Genomic DNA, 19,347 nt, shown 5'->3' with positions numbered 1-19,347 from the left:
CAGAGTTATGGCTCCTAGCATCTGCCCTAGAAGTTTGCTGCAGGTCCCTACCCTCATCTAACTGGAAGATGTCTTTTCAACAGATTCCTTTCAAGCCTCCTTCCTTTCAGCTCTTTGTCCTTGAACTGACATTCTGTGGCAAATGCTTTTTTTTGGTATCTTATTGGAACCTGGTAGATATCTGAATGTTTGCATCACACCTCAAGACAGTACATTTTTAGCTCCTCGTTCCCTCGGTATGGCTTACAGTGCAGGCCATGCATCATTTTGGTCTACTATCAACATGGTGAAGGCAAAGCTTACCTTTCAGGTACCACGGTAGAGGAGGTGGGGGTCATCACTGCACTGGAGTTGGGCACAAGCCTGCCTTCTGCCGACACTGTGGATTCTAGAGAGAGGAGACAAGATGTCAGCATAACAACAGGCCAAACTTTTTAGCGCAGGATCTGCTGGAGAACCAATCTCCGTTGGTCAATATCTCACACTGCAGGCCCCCACATTTCCTCTTTTTTTTTTCTTCCAATTTTACTAAAACAAAACCAAAAAAGCAACATAAAATAGGAACAAACACTGGTAGGGTGAGAGGAAGTCTCAGCCGGTGAGCAGCAGTGACTCCTGGTGGTCAGAGTCAGGATGTGCACAGACCAGGTTCTGAAAGGAGGGAGTCTGTGGCTGACTGGAGGGTTTAAAATGAATGAAACTCTTGGGCAGTCATAAACACAGGCTTGTGGCTGGTTCTAAATGACACGGAAGCCCCAAGCAGCAGAAAGAATAACTGCCAGGCAAAAATAGAACAGGCTTCAGTATGGAAAATCAGCCCAGAGGAAAAAAAAAACTCAACCATCTACTGGTCAATATGAAACCCTTGCAGCCAACCTCTTCTGAAAGTGAGATCCATAACAATTCATACATCCTATACCTGCCTTCTTCTCCCTCCCCCATTTATTCACCGAGACCTGCACACACTGCTCTGTCTGTGCATCTCACTTCTATCCTGCAGTTCCTCCTCCTAGCCCAGTACAGATAGACACACACACACACAAAGTTTTGCTAATACACCTCAGTCTTGCCATGCAGCACCATTCACTGATTCCAGGACCAGGATACACACACAACTCAGCCAACACACTTCCTGCCACTCCATTACTGGCATGCCCACACAGTTCCTCTTACCTTGGCTTGCCCTCTCTCCCTGCCGTGGGCGACTCCTGCTTCTATTACTTTCCTCGCTGTCATCATCTGAGTCCTTGGCTAGTACACCTCCATATCCCATTTTCTTCACTGCAGGCGTCTTCTCAATTGCCAGTGGTTGGGCTGGGCCACTTTGCGTCCCTGGGACCAGCAGTGAATCATCTGAATCGGTGTCCCTTGCATGTGGGCTCCCCCTCAACCCATGCTCAGCGGCGCCAGCTTTCAACGTCCCGTTCTCATTTGGTTGGGGCAGGATAAAGTACTGACAGGCTACGTCTGCAAAAAGCAACAGGTCTTTGTCATTCAGGGCGTAGCGAGCCTTGGGCTTTAAGGTGCTTTTCTGCCTCCGTGTACGGTTCAAGCTGTCACAGTCATAGATGAAGTGAGAGCCGTCTACCTCAGCCTCTATCACTGCATGCCGCTTGGAAATGGAGGAGGCCGGGATAGGGATGTGGCAAGTGGTCTGCCGCCCAATGATGTTCTCCCCGCAGTGGATCCAGAAATCTAAGAGCCAAGAAAGATGACAGGGAACGTGGTAACGCTTCCAGATAGTGGCAAATCACACCTCACACTTCTCTTTTGATGTTTCTACTTATTGATAGTGTTACTGTGTGTGCGACTCTGTGGTTCCCAAAGCTTGCCAGAACTGTTCCGGAACTGGGAACCTTCTGATGCAACAGGGCCCACGACCAATTAGCTGCAAGCTAAGTCATAAAGGCACCACAGAAAAGGTAAAATTATGTATAATCATACCTGATAATTTTCTTTCCATTAATCATAGCTGATCAATCCATAGACTGGTGGGTTGTGTCCATCTACCAGCAGGTGGAGATAGAGCAAACTTTTGCCTCCCTATATGTGGTCATGTGCTGCCGGAAACTCCTCAGTATGTCGATATCAAAGCTCCATCCGCAGGACTCAGCACTTAGAGAATTACACCCACGAAGGGACACTCTGCCCAGCTCACCACCGCCGAAACGGGGGAGGGGAATTAACCCAGCTCATCCCCACACAAGTGGGGGAGGGGAATCCGTCCAGCTCCTCCCGCGGAGCGGGGGAGGGACACCACACCCGCCGATGCGGGGGGATCTGGCTTATCCTGCAACCGCAACCGCGGGAGGAGCTGACTGACCCTAACACCGCCGAAGCGGGAGGGGTACAAAGCTGCCCTACAGCCGCACGAAGCGGGAGGGAGTGCCGGCAGAATTTATGTCTCAATCCAGCCCCGTAAAACGGGGGGAGAGGAATGCAGCAGCTCACTGTAACACAAACTCGTCTCAACTCTTGAAGAATCCAAGTGAAAAAACTTGAACACGAAGTCTTTCTGAAGTAACTGAAGACTAAACTTGAACCTGAAATCCAACCAGAATAAAAACAGTACAGATATCTGGGAGGGGCTATGGATTGATCAGCTATGATTAATGGAAAGAAAATTATCAGGTATGATTATACATAATTTACCTTCCATATCATCAAGCTGATCAATCCATAGACTGGTGGGATGTACCGAAGCAGTACTCACCCAGGGCGGGACATTGAAATCCCTGACCTCAACACTGAAGCTCCAAACCGGGCCTCCGCCCGTGCAGCCACCGTCAAACGGTAATGCTTGGAGAATGTATGAGCCGAAGCCCAAGTTGCCGCCTTGCATATCTCTTCCAAGGAGACGGATCCGGCCTCTGCCATCGAGGCCGCCTGAGCTCTCGTGGAGTGAGCCTTCAGCTGGATAGGCGGCACCTTCCTTGCGGCCACATAAGCCGCTGCAATGGCTTCCTTGACCCATCTTGCCACTGTAGGCTTAGCAGCCTGCAGACCCTTACGAGGACCTGCAAACAGGACAAACAGATGATCCAATTTCCGGAAATCATTGGTCACTTCCAAGTATCTGATGATGACTCGCCTCACATCCAGATATTTAAGAGCAGAGTACTCCTCTGGGTAGTCCTCCCTACGAAAGGAAGGGAGACAGAGCTGCTGATTCACATGGAAGCGAGAACAATCTTGGGCAGAAAGGAAGGCACTGTGCGAATAGTCACTCCTGCCTCAGTGAACTGCAGAAAAGGCTCTCGACATGAGAGCGCCTGGAGCTCGGAAACTCTTCTGGCTGAAGTGATAGCCACCAAAAAGACTGCTTACCACGTCAGGTCTTTCAGAGATGCCCTTGACAAGGGTTCAAAAGGCGGCTTCTGCAATGCTCTTAGCACCAGGTTGAGATTCCACGCAGGCTCCACTGAGTGCAGAGGAGGGCGCAGGTGATTAACTCCCTTGAGAAAGCGCACCACATCTGGCTGCGAAGCCAGGGAAGCACCCTTCAGGCGGCCCCTGAAGCAAGCCAGAGCCGCTACCTGGACTTTAAGGGAACTGAGCGACAGGCCTTTCTCCAGACCTTCTTGCAGGAACGCCAACACTGAAGAAATTGGAGCAGTGAAGGGAGAAAGTGAGCCTGCTTCACACCACGCTGCAAAGGTACGCCAAACCCTGGCGTAAGCAGTAGAAGTAGAGCGCTTCCTCGCTCTTAGCATAGTGGCGATGACCTTGTCTGAGAAGCCCTTCTTCCTCAGACGCTGCCGCTCAATAGCCAGGCCGTAAGACCAAAGGGGGAGGGATCCTCCATCACCACGGGACCCTGATGTAACAGGCCCTGCTCCACTGGCAGCCGCAGAGGATCGTCGACTGAGAGCCTGATCAAGTCCGCATACCAGGGACGTCTGGGCCAATCCGGGCCCACTAGGATTACCCTGCCGGGATGCTTTGCCACCCGGTCTAGCACCCTGCCCAACATGGGCCAGGGCGGGAACACATAGAGGAGCTCTTGTGTCGGCCACTGTTGGAGAAGAGCATCTACTCCCAGGGATCGAGGGTCCCGTCCTCTGCTGAAAAAGCGCGGCACTTGGCAATTGGCCAATGACGCCATCAGATCTAGGCTCGGCTGGCCCCAGCGCTTCGTGATGTCCAAGAACGCCTGAGCAGATAGCTGCCACTCTCCGGGCTCCAAGGTATGGCGACTGAGAAAGTCCGCCTTGACATTCATGACTCCGGCAATGTGGGCCGCTGAAAGCTGCTCCAGGTTCGCTTCCGCCCACTGGCAAAGATTCATAGCCTCCTTGGCTAGAGGGGCGCTCTTGGTACCTCCCTGGCGGTTGACATAGGCCACAGCCGTGGCATTGTCCGACAGGACCCGTACAGGCTTCAACACCAGTACCGGGATGAACTCCAAAAGCGCCAACCGAATGGCTCTGAGTTCCAGGAGGTTGATAGACCACTTTGCCTCTGCAGGAGACCAGAGCCCCTGCGCTGTCCTTCCCAAGCAGTGGGCTCCCCAGCCCGACAAGAGGCGTCCGTCGTGACGACAATCCACTCTGGGGTCACCAGAGGCATTCCCGCAGACAACTTGTCTGTCTGCATCCACCAGCTCAGCGCCTTGCGCACTGCTGGGTCCAAGGGAAGGCGCACAGCATAATCCTCCGACATCGGAGTCCAGCGCCGCAGCAAAGATTGTTGAAGTGGTCTCATATGAGCCCTGGCCCAGGGCACTACTTCCATCGTGGCCGTCATAGAGCCCAACAGCTGCACATAGTCCCAAGCCCGAGGAGGAGAGGCTACTAGGAACTGGTCCACTTGAGCCTGAAGTTTGACAATCCGATTGTCTGGCAGGAACACTCTGCCCACTTGGGTGTCGAATCGAACTCCCAGGTACTCCAGGGACTGAGTCGGGCGCAGCTGGCTCTTCTCCCAGTTGGTGATCCATCCCAGGGACCTCAAAGGAGCAACTACCCGGTTCACAGCTTTGCCGCACTCTGCATAAGAGGGGGCTCGGATCAACCAGTCGTCCAGATAAGGATGGACTTGTACCCCTTCCTTTCGTAGGAAGGCCGCGATGACCACCATTACTTTGGAAAAGGTCCGCGGAGCAGTAGCCAACCCGAATGGGAGGGCTCTGAACTGGAAGTGTCGTCCCAGGACTGCAAAACGCAGAAAGCGTTGATGAGGAGGCCAGATGGGAATATGCAGGTACGCTTCCTTGATGTCCAAGGATGCCAGGAACTCTCCTGCCTTCACTGCCGCTATAACAGAGCGGAGAGTCTCCATGCGAAAGTGCCGCACTTTCAAGGCCCGATTGACCCCTTTGAGGTCGAGGATAGGCCGGACAGAACCTCCTTTCTTTGGTACCAAAAAGTAAATGGAGTAACGTCCCTTGCCAAGCTGACTTTCTGGCACCGGAACGACCGCACCCAGGCGGATCAGATTGTCCAAGGTCTGCTGCACTGCCACAGCTTTGACCGGAGACTTGCAGGGAGAGAGTACGAACCCGTCTTTTAAGGGTCGGCAGAACTCTAGCTTGTAGCCGTCTCTGATGACTTCCAGCACCCACGCGTCTGAAGTTATTGTGGTCCACTCGCCCAGAAACGAGGACAGCCGTCCTCCAATCTGCACTGGGGCGTGGACCAAGGCCCCGTCATTGGGTACGAGACCCTGGGGGAGGACCGGAGGGAGCACCTCCGGGACGGCGGTCTCTGCGAAAGGAATGCTGCTTGGGGGAGAAATTCCTCTTGAAGGAAGAAGGGGCAGAGGAGCCCGACTTGCCCGGGCGGTACCGACGGGCTTCCTGCAACCGTCCTCTGAAGGTACCGGGACGAGTACTAGCCCGAGCCCTGACCTCTGGTAATTTCTTGCCCTTAGACGTGCCGAGATCGGTCACGATTTTGTCCAGCTCGACCCCAAAGAGCAGCTTGCCTTTAAAAGGCAATCTAGCCAGGCGGGATTTAGAGGCGTGGTCAGCAGACCAATGTTTCAGCCAAAGCTACCGCCGCGCAGAGATTGTCTGAGCCATGCCTTTAGCTGAGGCCCTCAAGACATCATACAGCAAGTCTGCCAAATAGGCTAAGCCCGATTCCAGGGCCGGCCAATCAGCCCTCAAGGAATGATCCGAGGGGGAAGCCCGCTGCACCATAGTCAGGCACGCCCTGGCCACATAGGAGCCGCAAACTGAGGCCTGCAAACTTAAAGCAGCCGCCTCAAAGGACGACCTTAAGGCCGCCTCCAATCTTCTGTCTTGGGCGTCCTTCAGGGCCGTGCCACCTTCCACCGGCAAAGCCGTTTTCTTAGTCACCGCAGTGATTAAAGAATCCACGGTAGGCCACAGATAGGCCTCACGTTCACTCACAGCCAAAGGATAGAGGCGGGACATAGCCCTAGCCACTTTAAGGCTCGCTTCCGGGACATCCCATTGAGCCGCAATTAAGGTGTGCATGGCATCATGCACGTGGAAGGTTCTAGGCGGGCGCTTCGTCCCCAGCATAATGGCAGAGCCAACAGGGGCTGAGGGAGAGACGTCCTCCGGAGAGGAAATCTTCAAAGTGTCCATGGCCTGTAACAACAGGTTGGGCAAATCCTCTGGGCTAAAAAGCCGCACTGCAGAGGGGTCATCCGCTCCATCCGAGCGGGGATCTATCTCCTCCAAGGAATCCGCAAAGGACCGTTGGGAGACCTCAGACACGCTGCCCTCATCTACATCGGAGGAGACAAAGTCCTCCAAGGCCTGGGAATCAACCCGAGGGCGTTACCTCTGGGAACCTCAACCTCTTTACCAGACGAGGGAGCAGGGGCAGCGTTTTGCATGAGGAAAGCCTGATGCAGCAGCAAAACAAACTCGGGGAAGAAACCCCCCAGACTGTGCACTTCCGCAGCCTGGGCAACAGCCCTAGACGCACCCTCAACCGGCGTTCGCAAGAGCGGGGGAGAGACATGCTGCGCATCCAAAATGGCGTCCGGCGCGACACTCCGCGAAGGAGCCGCGCGGGAAGAACGGCGCTTAACTTTAGCCGCTTTTGTGCCGTCGCCCAAATTAAGGGCGTTCATGGCATTAATGTCTCCAACCTCAAGGGCGGCCCACGAAGAAGCCGTCCGAGCCGCGTGGCCGGCCAAGATGGCGGAGGCGAGGAGCGGGGGATGGGCGTTTATGGCGGGAAAACCGCCACGCCGGAGGAAGGACCGGACATTCATCGGTCACTAAACTGTCACCCATCAAGGGCGAATCAGGCTGTAAAACCCCCGCATCCCCTCTAGAAGCGCTCCAGCGATCCGGGGAGCGACCCTTTGCGCCCTCGCCCTCCGACGCCATATGCCACGAGGAGAAGAATCGGGGAACCCCCTGCCCGCTATAAAAAGGTAAAATTACCTGCTTGCCGCTCCGAGCTGTAACGACTGGTGTCCCAGTGAGTAGCTGCAATGAACGTTTAAATAAACGTCGAAATAAACGCCTTTAAGGACGTTTAAAATTTTTTTTTTTTTTTTTTTTTTACGGAGCCAGCGGGAGGGGGGAGAAAAGGAGGGACCTGGCACACCAGTTTGCACTTGCTCAAAAGAGCCCTCAACCCCAGGCCTCAACAAAACCTAAGGATTAGGCTTGGAGGCCTAGCCAGAGCTGCTGCTGTGTGTGACCACCACCTGCTGAGATAGAGAACATACTGAGGAGTTTCCGGCAGCACATGACCACATATAGGGAGGCAAAAGTTTGCTCTCTATCTCCACCTGCTGATAGATGGACACAACCCACCAGTCTATGGATTGATCAGCTTGATGATATGGAATAGCCAATGAAATAGGGACAGGGGATAAAGTGGCGCCTAGGCTCAAAAAATGAACAGGCCTGAAACATTAGAACAGAACTGCTGCAGCCAGAGAACACCAGGCACCACCTTCCCCCTCCCCCAACACACTTACCTCCCCAAGAAAAAAAAAAACTTTACTAATGAAAGAGGATCACGATTACTTCAGGCAGACAAAAATCCATAGATTCTGACAAGGATAGAATCGGACAAGATTCAATCAGCAGATATTTCTACATTGAGTTCTTTGGTTTTCTGTATTTTGTTTATTGTATTTTTATGAATGTTTTATTGTAACCCATCCTGGATAAGGGCTGGCTAAAAAATAATAAATCTAAATCTATATAAGATACTTCTGGAGGTACCGGGTACCTTTCTTGGCTGGTTAGTGTTTCTGGTTAGATTTTTTTGAGATGCAATTTTATTACTGTACTCCCTTTTCACAGTTCCTTTTTCCTACCCTTTTGCATTTGAGGGGAATTTCGTAAATTATTAGTTATATTTTAATAAGCATTTCAGCAACCTGGAGTCTGAATGCAATTATAGGGTCAGCACATATGCTTTCACCCCCCCCCCCCCTAATTAAAATTCAGTGCCAGTTAATAGATACATTTTTGGCCAGACACCTCTGTATCCTATCAAAATTTATCCGTTCGGATTTAGGATGGGCCAGGGCGTACCAGGACACAGGGCTAAAATTGGTCTGGAACAGCAGAGACATTCAACCATTATGGGCTAGATTCTATATACCATGCCGAAATAAAATTAGCACCGAAACAAAAATATGCCTAGGCAAATTCTATAAAGTATGCCTAAGTTTAGGTGTGGTTTACAGAATATGCCTACCACCCATCCGCGCGACTAAATTAAGCTGCAGGCAGTTAACGCCAAGTAAAACTTGATGTAAATGTTGATGCCTAAATTAGTCACTGACCGGGTGTATTCTATAACAACTCGCATAGTTTTTAGAAACATCCATGACCCACCCGTTCCACGTCCCTTTATCAACTATGCACCTTGGAATTTATGCACATTACTTTACAGAATACACTTAGACAGCTGTGCGCATAAATTTTAATTAATGCCAATACTTGCTTGTTAATTGGCAATTATCTGCACCGACTGCTTGTTAGCTAATTAAGTTGCGCACTGAAATCCAGAAAACAACCAGATTTGTGTGTGCAACTAAAGTCGCACTATATAGAATCTGGGGTATGTGTTTAGTGCAGGGGTGGGCAACCTCGGTCCTTGAGAGACACAACCCAGTCAGGTTTTTAAGATTTTCACAATTAATATGCATGAGATTGATTTGCATATAATGGATGCAGTACATGCAAATCGATTTCATTCATATTCATTGGAGAAATCGTGAAAACCCGACTGGGTTGTGACCCTCGAGGACCGAGGTTGCCCACCCCTGGTTTAAAGGGACTGCATAAATTAACAGTCGTAACTTAAAACAATTTGCTTAAATTCAGGAACACATATTCTGCAGATAGGGCCACTGAATATTGGACGCAAGATAGATTTTATTTTTACTAGTAAAAAAGGCCCGTTTCTGACACAAATGAAACGGGCGCTAGCAAGGTTTTCCTCAAAGTGTGTATGTTTGGGAGAGTGCATGTGAGAGTGACTGTGTGTGTGAGAGAGAGAGAGAGAGAGAGAGTGAGTCTGGGTGTGAGTGTGTCTATGAGAGAGTGTGTGTATGAGAATGAGAGTGTGTGCAAGTGCGTATGTGAGACACAGTGTGAAGAGAGAGAGTGTGTTTCACACAGATACAGTGTGTGCAAGAGAGAGAGTGTGTGCGAGACACAGATTCTCTGTGAGACTGAGTGTATGAGACCAAGCGAGTGTGTGACTGTGTAACACATAGAGAGTGAATGTGATACACTGTGAGACACAGAGTGTGTGAGAGTGAGAGACAGAAAGACATTGTCTGTGAAAGTGTGTGTGTGACAGAGATACTTCCCTCCCTTTCTCTCTCTGGTGTCAGGCCCCCCCCTCTCTCTCTGGTGTCTGAGATTGCCGCCACTGCACCCAAGCAATTGGTGTGCTGGAGGAGGGGGAGAAGAGAGTGGTATGTATGTGGGGGGGGGGGGATGTGTTGGGGGGTTCAGCTTGGAAGAAGAGGGGTGTGGGGGGTTCAGGAAGCGCTGCCAGATGAGAGTGAGAGAGTGAGTGTGTGTGTGTGGGGGGGGGGGTTCAGGAAGCAATGCCAGATGACAGAGTGAGTGTGTGTGTGGGGGGGGGGGGGGGGGGGGGGGAGGCACGGGGTTCAGGAAGCGCTGCCAGATGAGAGAGAGTGAGTTTGTGTGTGTGTATGGGGTTTCAGGAAGCGCTGCCAGATGAGAGAGAGTGAGTGTGTGTGTGTATGGGGTTTCAGGAAGCGCTGCCAGATGAGAGAGAGAGTGTGTGGGGGGGAGGGGTGTTGGGGGGGTTCAGCTTGGAAGAAGAGGGGTGTGGGGGGTTCAGGAAGTGCTGCCAGATGAGTGAGTGTGTGGGGAGGCGGTTTATCAAGCATTGCCAGATGAAAGTGAGTGTTTGTGTTTGGGGCGTGGGTTCAGGAAGCACTGGCAGATGAGAGAGTGAGTGTGTGTGTGGGGGGGGGGTTGAGGAAGCGGGACCAAATGAGAGTGAGTAAGTGTGTGTGGGGGCAGGGGTTTCAGGAAACGCTGCCAGGTGAGAGTGAGAGTGAGTGAGTGTGTGTGTGTGTGTGTGTGTGTGTTGGAGGGGTGTTGGGGGGGGGTCTGGAAGCTCTGCCAGATGAGTGAGTGAATGTGTGTGTGTGGGGGGGGGGGGCGGTTTATCAAGCGTTTCCAGATGAGTGAGTTTGTGGGGGGGGGGGCGTTCAGGAAGCGCTGCCAGATGAGAGAGTGTGTGTGCTTGTGTGTGTGTGGTGATGGGGGGGGGGTTCAGGAAGTGTGGCCAAATGAGAGTGAGTAAGTGTGTGTGTGTGTGGGGGGGGGGGGGGTTCAGGAACCGCTGCCAGATGAGTGAGTGTGTGTGTGTGGGGGGGGAGGGCAGGAGTTTTAAGAAGCGCTGCCAGATGAGAGAGTGAGTGTGTGTGTGTGTGTGTGGTGGGGGGGGGGGAGAGGGGGTTGCCAGATGAGTGAGTGTGGGGGGGGGGGTTGAGGAAGTGGGGCCAAATGAGAGTGAGTAAGTGTGTGTGTGTGGGGGGGGTTCAGGAACGGCTGCCAGATTAGTGTGTGTGGGGGGGGGGGGCAGGAGTTTTAAGAAGCGCTGCCAGATGAGAGAGTGAGTGTGTGTGTGTGTGTGTGTGTGTGTGTGTGTGTGGTGGGGGGGGGGGGGAGAGGGGTTGCCAGATGAGTTGAGTGAGTGTGGGGGGGGGGGTGAGGAAGTGGGGCCAAATGAGAGTGAGTAAGTGTGTGTGTTGGGGTGGGTTCAGGAACGGCTGCCAGATTAGTGAGTGACTGGTGTGTGGGGGGGGGCAGGGTTTTCAGGAAGCGCTGCAGATGAGGTGAGTGAGTGAGTGAGTGAATGTGTGTATGGGTTTCAGGAAGCGCTGCCAGATGAGAGTGAGAGAGTGTGTGTGTGTGTGTCGGAGGGGATGTGGAGGGTGTGATGGGGTTTTCAGCTTGGAAGAAGAGGGGGTGTGGGGGGGGGGGGTCTGGAAGCTCTGCCAGATGAGTGAGTGAGTGTGTGTGTGGGGGGGGGGGGTGGGCGGTTTATCAAGTTTTCCAGATAAGAGTGAGTTGTGGGGAGGGGGGGGTTCAGGTAGCGCTGCCAGATGAGAGAGTGTGCGTGTGTGTGTGGTGATGGGGGGGTTCAGGAAGTGTGGCCAAATGAGAGTGAGTGAGTGTGTGTATGGGGGGGGGTGTTCAGGAACCGCTGCCAGATGAGTTAGTGTGGGGGGGGGGGGGGGAGGGGCTTTAGGAAGCGCTGCCAGATGAGAGAGTGAGTGTGTGTAGTGGGGGGGAGAGGCACGGGGTTCAGGAAGCGCTGCCAGATGAGAGAGAGTGTGTGTGTGTGTGTGTGTGTGTGTGTGTGTGTGTGTGTGTGTGTATGGGGTTTCAGGAAGCGCTGCCAGATGAGAGAGAGTGAGTGAGTGAGTGAGTGAATGTGTGTATGGGGTTTCAGGAAGCGCTGCCAGATGAGAGTGAGAGTGTGTGTGTGTGTGTGTGTGTGTTGGAGGGATATGGAGGTGTGTGTTGGGGGTTCAGCTTGGAAGAAGAGGGGTGTGGGGGGGGGGGGGGTCTGGAAGCTCTGCCAGATGAGTGAGTGAGTGTGTGTGGGGGGGGGGGCGGTTTATCAAGCGTTTCCAGATAAGAGTGAGTTTGTGGGGAGGGGGGGGGTTCAGGTAGCGCTGCCAGATGAGAGAGTGAGTGTGCGTGTGTAGTGATGGGGGGGGGGTTCAGGAAGTGTGGCCAAATGAGAGTGAGTGAGTGTGTGTGTGTGGGGGGGGGTTCAGGAATGGCTGCCAGATGAGTTAGTGTGGGGGGGGGGGGCTTTAGGAAGCGCTGCCAGATGAGAGAGTGAGTGTGTGTGTGTGTAGTGGGGGGGAGAGGGGGTTGCCAAATGAGTGAGTGTGTGTGGGGGGGGTAGGGATTTCAGGAAGCGCTGCCAGATGAGAGAGTGAGTGTGTGTGTGTGGTGGGAGGGGGTTAGGAAGTGTGGCCAAATGAGAGTAAGAGTGTGTGGGGGGGGGGGGGTTTGAGGAAGCGGGGCCAAATGAGAGTGAGTAAATGTGTGTGTGTGGGGGGGGTTCAGGAATGGCTGCCAGATTAGTGAGTGACTGTGTGTGGGTGGGGGGGGGGGGCAGGGGTTTCAGGAAGCGCTGCCAGATGAGAGAGAGTGAGTGATTGAGTGTGTGTGTGTGTGTGTGTATACGGGGTTTCAGGAAGCGCTGCCAGATGAGAGAGAGTGAGTGTGTGTGGAGGGGGAGGGGGGTTCAGGAAGCGCTGCCAGATGAGATTGAGAGAGTGTGTGTGTGATGGAGGGGTGTGGGGGGGGGTGTTGGGGGGTTCAGCTTGGAAGAAGAGGGGTGTGGGGGGGTCTGGAAGCGCTGCCAGATGAGTGAGTGTGTGTGTGTGGGGGGGGGGGTTATCAAGCGTTTCCAGATGAGAGTGAGTTTGTGTGTGTGTATGGGTGGGGGGGGGGGGGGGGGGGTTCAGGAAGCGCTGCCAGATGAGAGAGTTAGTGTGTGTGTGTGTGGTGGTGGTGGGTTCAGGAAGTGTGGCCAAATGAGAGTGAGTGAGTAAGTGTGTGTGTGTGGGGGTTCAGGAACCGCTGCCAGATGAGTGAGTGTGTGTGTTGGGGCAGGGGTTTCAGGAAGCGCTGCCAGATGAGAGAGTGAGAGAGTGTGTGTGTGTGTGTGGTAGGGGAGGGGGGGTTGCCAGATGAGTGAGTGAGTGTGTGTGGGGGGGGGGGGGGGCAGGGATTTCAGGAAGCGCTGCCAGAAGAGAGAGTGAGTTTGTGTGTGTGGTGGTGGGGGGGGGTTAGGAAGTGTGGCCAAATGAGAGTGAGTAAGTATGTGTGTGTGTGTGTGTGGTGGTGGGGGGATCAGGAACTGCTGCCAGATGAGTGAGTGTGGGGGGGGGGGGGGCAGGGATTTCAGGAAGCGCTGCCAGATGAGAGAGTGAGTTTGTGTGTGTGGGGGGGGGGGCGGGGAAGGGTTTAGGAAGTGTGGCCAAATGAGAGTAAGTGTGTGTGTGTGGGGGGGGGGGGGGGGGTCAGGAACCGCTGCCTGATGAGAGAGTGAGTTTGTGTGTGTGGTGGGGGGGGAGGGTTTAGGATGTGTGGCCAAATGAGAGTAAGTGTGTGTGTGTGGGGGGGGGGAGGTCAGGAACCGCTGCCGGATGAGTGAGTGAGTGTGTGTGTGTGGAGGGGTGGTTCAGCAAGCACTGCCAGATGAGAGAGTGAGTGTGTGTGTGTGGAGGGGTGGTTCAGCAAGCACTGCCAGATGTCAGTGAGTTAGTGAGTGTGTGTGGTGTATAGTTCAGTTGGGGGGGGGGGGGGGTGATTCTGCTTTGAAGAAGAGGGAAGGAAGCACTGCCAGATTACAGGGGTGTGTTTGATGAGTGCCGTCACCGCCCCCTCCGCGTGATGCACCCCCCCCTAAACCCACCCACCGTCGCATTGTTTTGCTGGCAGGGGACCCAAAATCCCGCCAGCAGAAGTCCTGTGTTGTCTGCTGACTCCGGCGTGATCTTCGGCATTGATAGCCTGTGCAGGGCGGGGTAGACGCACAGAAGTCCTGCCTGCAGAGGCTAGCAATGCCGAAGATCACGCCATAGTCAGAAGACAGGACTTGTGCTGGCAGGGTTTCGGGTCCCCCGCCAGCAAAGCTACACGTGGCTTGGGGGGGGGGGGGGGCGGCACGGGGGGTGGGTGTTGCACCTCCAGCATTCTGTGGGCTGGGCTTCTTTTAACTACTGAGCTTTGGTGGGTGGTTTGGGGGGGCGGCGCGGTGGGGTGGGTGTTGGACCTCGAACATTCTGTGGGCGGGGCTTCATTTGAAGTCCGGAGCTTTGGAAGTGGTTTCCCTGCAGAGTTTGTCTGCGGGTGGGTCGCGAGGTTGGTAGCCAGTGTTTCCTAGGCAGGGGGAGGACCATGAATTTACGAACCGTTCTGGGAGTCTGAGTGACTTCAGAACGTTGTCTTCAGAACGTTGAGGGTGAGTTTTATTATAGTAGATATCTCTTCTATACTGTACAATCCAAAAGTTCTCGACAGTTTACAATTTACACACAAAATAAACAATTTACAAACTTTAAAACAGTTAAAACAAAAATAAAACTGAAACCATAACAAAATTAACTATTTCTAAAATCTTCTATTCTCAAGCTCCTTAAGCCTGCATAAAAAGATAAGTTTTTAGCTTTTTCTTAAACTGTACTATTTCTTGTAGCTTTCTTAGCCTTAATGGTAAACCATTCCATAAAATAGGGCCTGCCACATAAAATATTGATGTTCTGTACTCTTGCAATCTTATTACACAATGTGATGGTACATTTAGATAAATTTGCTGTGCAGATCTCAATGATCTTGAGGGTTGGTAAACACTCAATATTGCAGCTTATGCCTCCAATACCTGGCCAGTCAAAATCTTAAGCACCAATAAAAGTATTTTAAATTTAATACAAAATTCAACCGGCAACCAGTGTAAAGATTTCAATATAGGTGTAACATGCACATATTTACCTACATTTCTCACAACTCTGGCCATTGAATTTTGTGCAATTTAGTTAAACCAAGCAACAAACTATTACAATAATCAAAACATGGCATAACATAACTTTGAATCACAGTTCTAAAGTTTGTTGGGTTTAGCAATTTCTTTAAATATCTTAGCAACCGTAATTTGAAAAACACTTTTCATAACTTTATTTATATGCTGTTTCATATTCAAACTTGAGTCCACTGTAACACCTAAATCCTTCAAAATTTTTCAATCACTAGTGATAAACCTTCAAACTGAAAAGAATCTGGAATATCCACAGAGTTAGAAGATAATAACATTAATATCTTTGTCTTACTTAAATTCAATTTCAAACATTCTGCTGTCATCCAACACATCAGTTTTTTTAAATCATTATTAGCCTTTCAAAGGCTTCCTGAAATGAACTATCATTTGGAAGTATAAATTGGATTTCATCAGCATAAAGCTTGAAATTTAAGTCCAAACAATGCAATAATTGACATAATGGCAATAAAAATATATTAAAAAGAACTGCTGATAAACAAGAACCTTGTGGTATCCCAGTGTCCAAATGCTTCCATTCTGACATGTTTTCACCTAATACTATAGTGAAATTTCTACTCTCTAAAAAAGAGGCAAACCACTTATTGCTAATCCCTACTGAATGCAATCTGTTTAATAAAATGGAATGGTTGTGTCAAATGCGGCAGAAATATCCAATGTCATCAACAGAAAACGCTTACCTTCACTGATTTATCCACTTATGTAGTGGCCACAGTTCTGAATACTGCCTCTTAGATTTCTATTGGCATAAAACAAATCACACCTACACCTGCACACAGAGATTAGAAAGAATGCCACAAACAATGCTCTGCATGCATTCCCCACTTGTTAGACTTTCCTAACAATGACACCACTCAATTATTTTTCTTCTCCCAAGGATTTAGTCCTCCTACTCCAGCATGTCGTGACATCCCAGGCCCCATCTTTCTTCGATCTATGCTGGACATTCGAAAATCACACCTGGATCACAGATCTTGGCGTGATAAGGAAACAAGAGGAAGCCAACTTTGGTCCCCAGGAAGCCTTATTTTCAGAATAATCAAACCACGTAAGTGAAGGTAATTTAACAAGGGGAAACCAAAATGATATATGACCTGCATTGCAAACCATCCCCAAGAAAACTGGGGGACTGAAGAGACCCTCTAGAAGACAGAAGGGAAACAAGAGATCTGATGCAAAGATTTGATTATCGAGCAGGCTCTGATGAAGTACCAGAAGAAAGCACATTTCATAGATTAAAAAGCTCAAGGTGAAAGGAATACCAAGGTAGAAAGGAATGCGAGGACAGACTTTCACTGGGAGGGTGGTGGCCACCTGGACTAGATCTCTAGCACAGTGAATAGGAGCCAAAATAATGGCAGAACTCAAACATACATGGGACCTTAAAAACAAAGAAAGGGAGAAAATCTCATATCTGTTAGACTTGTGGAGACACTGGGAGCAGCAAAACTGGGCAGAACCCATGGTCCGCTTCTGCTAACATCTCATCTTTCTACGATATTAAACATAATGTCAACCTGGGCTCAGTACATCCCTACACCATGACCGCTGGAAACTGTAAGGATCTGCAAGGATTGAGAACTCTGTGCATAGCTTGATTCAAAAGTCATTCTGGTCTTACTAGTCGAGGATAAAATGCATTTCGTAATATATTCTCCCCCTGCCAGCACAATTTATTGGGGGATGAAAGAGGACCAGTTGGAAAACCAGGTGAGTATATTTATTCCATTTTGGGTGCCTATTCTCTCTTTCCACTCTGGTGGAGTGCTATCACTTGTCTGATTTCTGCTGAAAGTGAATTCCACAACATCGCACCCCCTATGCAGATCCAAATGGAGGCGCCGAGTATCAAAGTCCTAGTACAGGGCGCTTTCAATTAAGCTGGCATTCAAAGAAGCAAGAGGAAACACTCGGCTGAGGAATAAACACTTGGAAAAAGCCAAACACCTGCACAGTATCTGACAAAGCAGAGATGCCAAGTTACACAGTTGCAGGCTGAAGACTTTGGGACAGTGCTGATTTTCTGATCACCCCATCCTGACCACCCCACCTTGGCTCAGAGGGACCTTGGGCTGATGGTGTCTGAGGATCTGAAGTTGATGAAACAATGCGACAAGGCAGTGGCTGTGGCCAGAAGGATGCTGGGCTGCATAGAGAGGAGTATAACCAGTAGAAAAAAGGAGGTGCTGATGCCCCTCTACAAGTCATTGGTGAGGCCCCACTTGGGAGTCCTGTCTTCAGTTTTGGAGACCGTATCTTACTAAGGATGTAAAACTTGAAGAGGTTCAAACAAAAGCGACAAGAATGGTATGGGATTTGTGTTGCAAGACATATGACTTACTGGCCTGAACATGCATACCCTGGAGGAAAGGAGAAACAGGGGTGATACGATACAGACATTCAAATATTTGAAAGGAATTAATCCGCAAACAAACCTTTTCCAGAGAGAGAAAGGCACTAGAACTAGAGGACATGTATTGAGGTTGAAAGGGGGCAGATTCAGGAATAATGTCAGGAAGTATTTTTTCACAAAGAGGGTGGTAGATACCTGGAATGTCTTCCCGTGGGAGGTGGTGGAGATGAAAATGGTACCAAAATTCAAAAATGCGTGGGATAAACACAAAGGAATCCTGTTTAGAAGGAATGGATTCAAAGAAGCTTTGGGGAGATAAGGAAGCAACACCAGTAATTGGGAAGCAAAGCCAGACTGAGCAAAGTTGGGGGGAAGCAGGTGGGGGGAAGAGGGGTTGGTGGTTGGGAGGCTAGGATAGGGGAGGGCAGACTTATACGGTCTGTACCAGAGCCAGTGATGGGAGACGGGACTGGTGGTTGGGAGGCGGGAAATACTGCTGGGCAGACTTATACGGTCTGTGCCCTGAAAAAGACAGGTACAAATTCAAGATATGAGTTTATCTTGGGCAGACTAGATGGACCATGCAGGTCTTTTTCTGCCGTCATCTACTATGTTACTATGTTTTTACGGTCTGTGCTCTTATCACTGCTGGACAGATTCAACTTCAGAAGCTGAAAAACTTCTATAGTCTGTGCCTTGATCATGGCATTAGACCGGCAAATAAAATACCTCTTTTTCAGTATTTACTTTCCTTTATCAAGCACTCCCCCACCCCCCTCAGCTTAAGCCTCCTCACCTTTCTCTGGACCATAAGAGCTGCTGAAGACATGAAGTCTTCCCACAGTCTCCTGGTTGCCATCTTTGCCCTCCAGAGTCTCACATGTCAGGCTTTCATCTTCCCAGTTCAGCAACTGTGTCTGTTCCATCTCAGCTGGACGAAGGAAGAAAGGAGAAAGTGAGGTATAAGAAAAACAGGTATCAATGACTTAGGGACATTCCAGTCAACAAGAACATGAACATTTAATGTTGCAGTGGGTGGGGCACCACTCCAGACTTTGGACAAGTCACTTAACCCTCCACTGCCCTGGGTACAAAATGAGTACCTGTACATAGTATGTAAACTGATGATTGTAACCACAGAAAGGCATATATCAAGTCCCACTCCCATATGTAGAGACCCAGGCGTAGCAGTAGGGAGGAAGGTATGCTCAGATTTCTTCCTACAATTGGTTTACTTCGCAACATCTCCAGTTTCATGAAAGCAGTGATCAAGATCAGTGCACTGGTACTGAAGCTCTGATGAGTGAGAAAGCTTTCAAATCTGCGCAACACACTCCTAATGAGTGAGCATTGATCTCTCTGAAATTTGCATGCATTGCCTCCATTGTATGGAGATCTCTTTCATGCACGTTCATTAGTGGTCCTGGAAATCTGTTGGGCAGAGTGTGTCCCGGGGATTGGGTTGAGAACCCCTGTTTTACATATTAGGCCTTCATCAGCGCACAAGTGCAAAAAGGACCCAACTCAACTTTTCTGCTACTTAACGCTATGCTATCCCAAGCTAAGAAACAGTCTGATACCTGCACGCTACCGTTGACGGTAAGATCCAACGTCCCTCCTTCTCCCTCCGCCCCGACTTCCGCATTCAGTTCCCGATACTACCGGGGATTGGGAATCGGCCGGGATTAGGAAGGAGAAGAAGCAAAGCCACTCTTTCGCGCGCATGCGCATCAAAACCAGACGTCACAGTCCACTAACCAACCGCCGCTTCGGGTTCCGCCGTGGCTGCCACGGCGCTTGCGCACCAAAACGGGAACGTCACAGCCTGTGAACCAACCGTTGCTTCTGGTTCACCTTCTATTTTGTTTGCTGAGCGGGCCGCGCTTCGAAGTGGAAGTGTTCAATTCGTGGATGGTTGCTGCCGTCGGTTACAATTACTTTGTTGATATGGATCGCGCGCCATGTGGTGGGAAG

At 50.8% G+C, this 19,347-nt stretch overlaps 1 protein-coding gene across 1 annotated transcript in view; it reads right to left on the bottom strand.

Annotated features, from left to right (window-relative positions):
- MDC1 (mediator of DNA damage checkpoint 1) overlaps positions 1 to 19,077 on the bottom strand; it is a 62,467-nt gene extending 43,390 nt beyond the window's left edge. Inside the window, exons 1-4 of the mRNA XM_030197424.1 lie at positions 18,954 to 19,077; positions 18,170 to 18,304; positions 1,174 to 1,695; positions 304 to 388 (exon numbers count right to left, since the gene is read on the bottom strand). Coding sequence (XP_030053284.1) covers positions 304 to 388; positions 1,174 to 1,695; positions 18,170 to 18,299 — 737 coding nt within the window. The 5' untranslated portion in view covers positions 18,300 to 18,304; positions 18,954 to 19,077. The remainder of the gene's footprint in view (positions 1 to 303; positions 389 to 1,173; positions 1,696 to 18,169; positions 18,305 to 18,953) is intronic.
- Between the last annotated feature and the right edge of the window lie 270 nt (positions 19,078 to 19,347).

The sequence above is a fragment of the Microcaecilia unicolor genome, chromosome 3 (genome assembly GCF_901765095.1).
Source record: "Microcaecilia unicolor chromosome 3, aMicUni1.1, whole genome shotgun sequence".
In the NCBI taxonomy this organism is placed as follows: Eukaryota; Metazoa; Chordata; class Amphibia; order Gymnophiona; family Siphonopidae; genus Microcaecilia; species Microcaecilia unicolor.
This window is presented reverse-complemented; position numbering and strand designations above follow the sequence as displayed.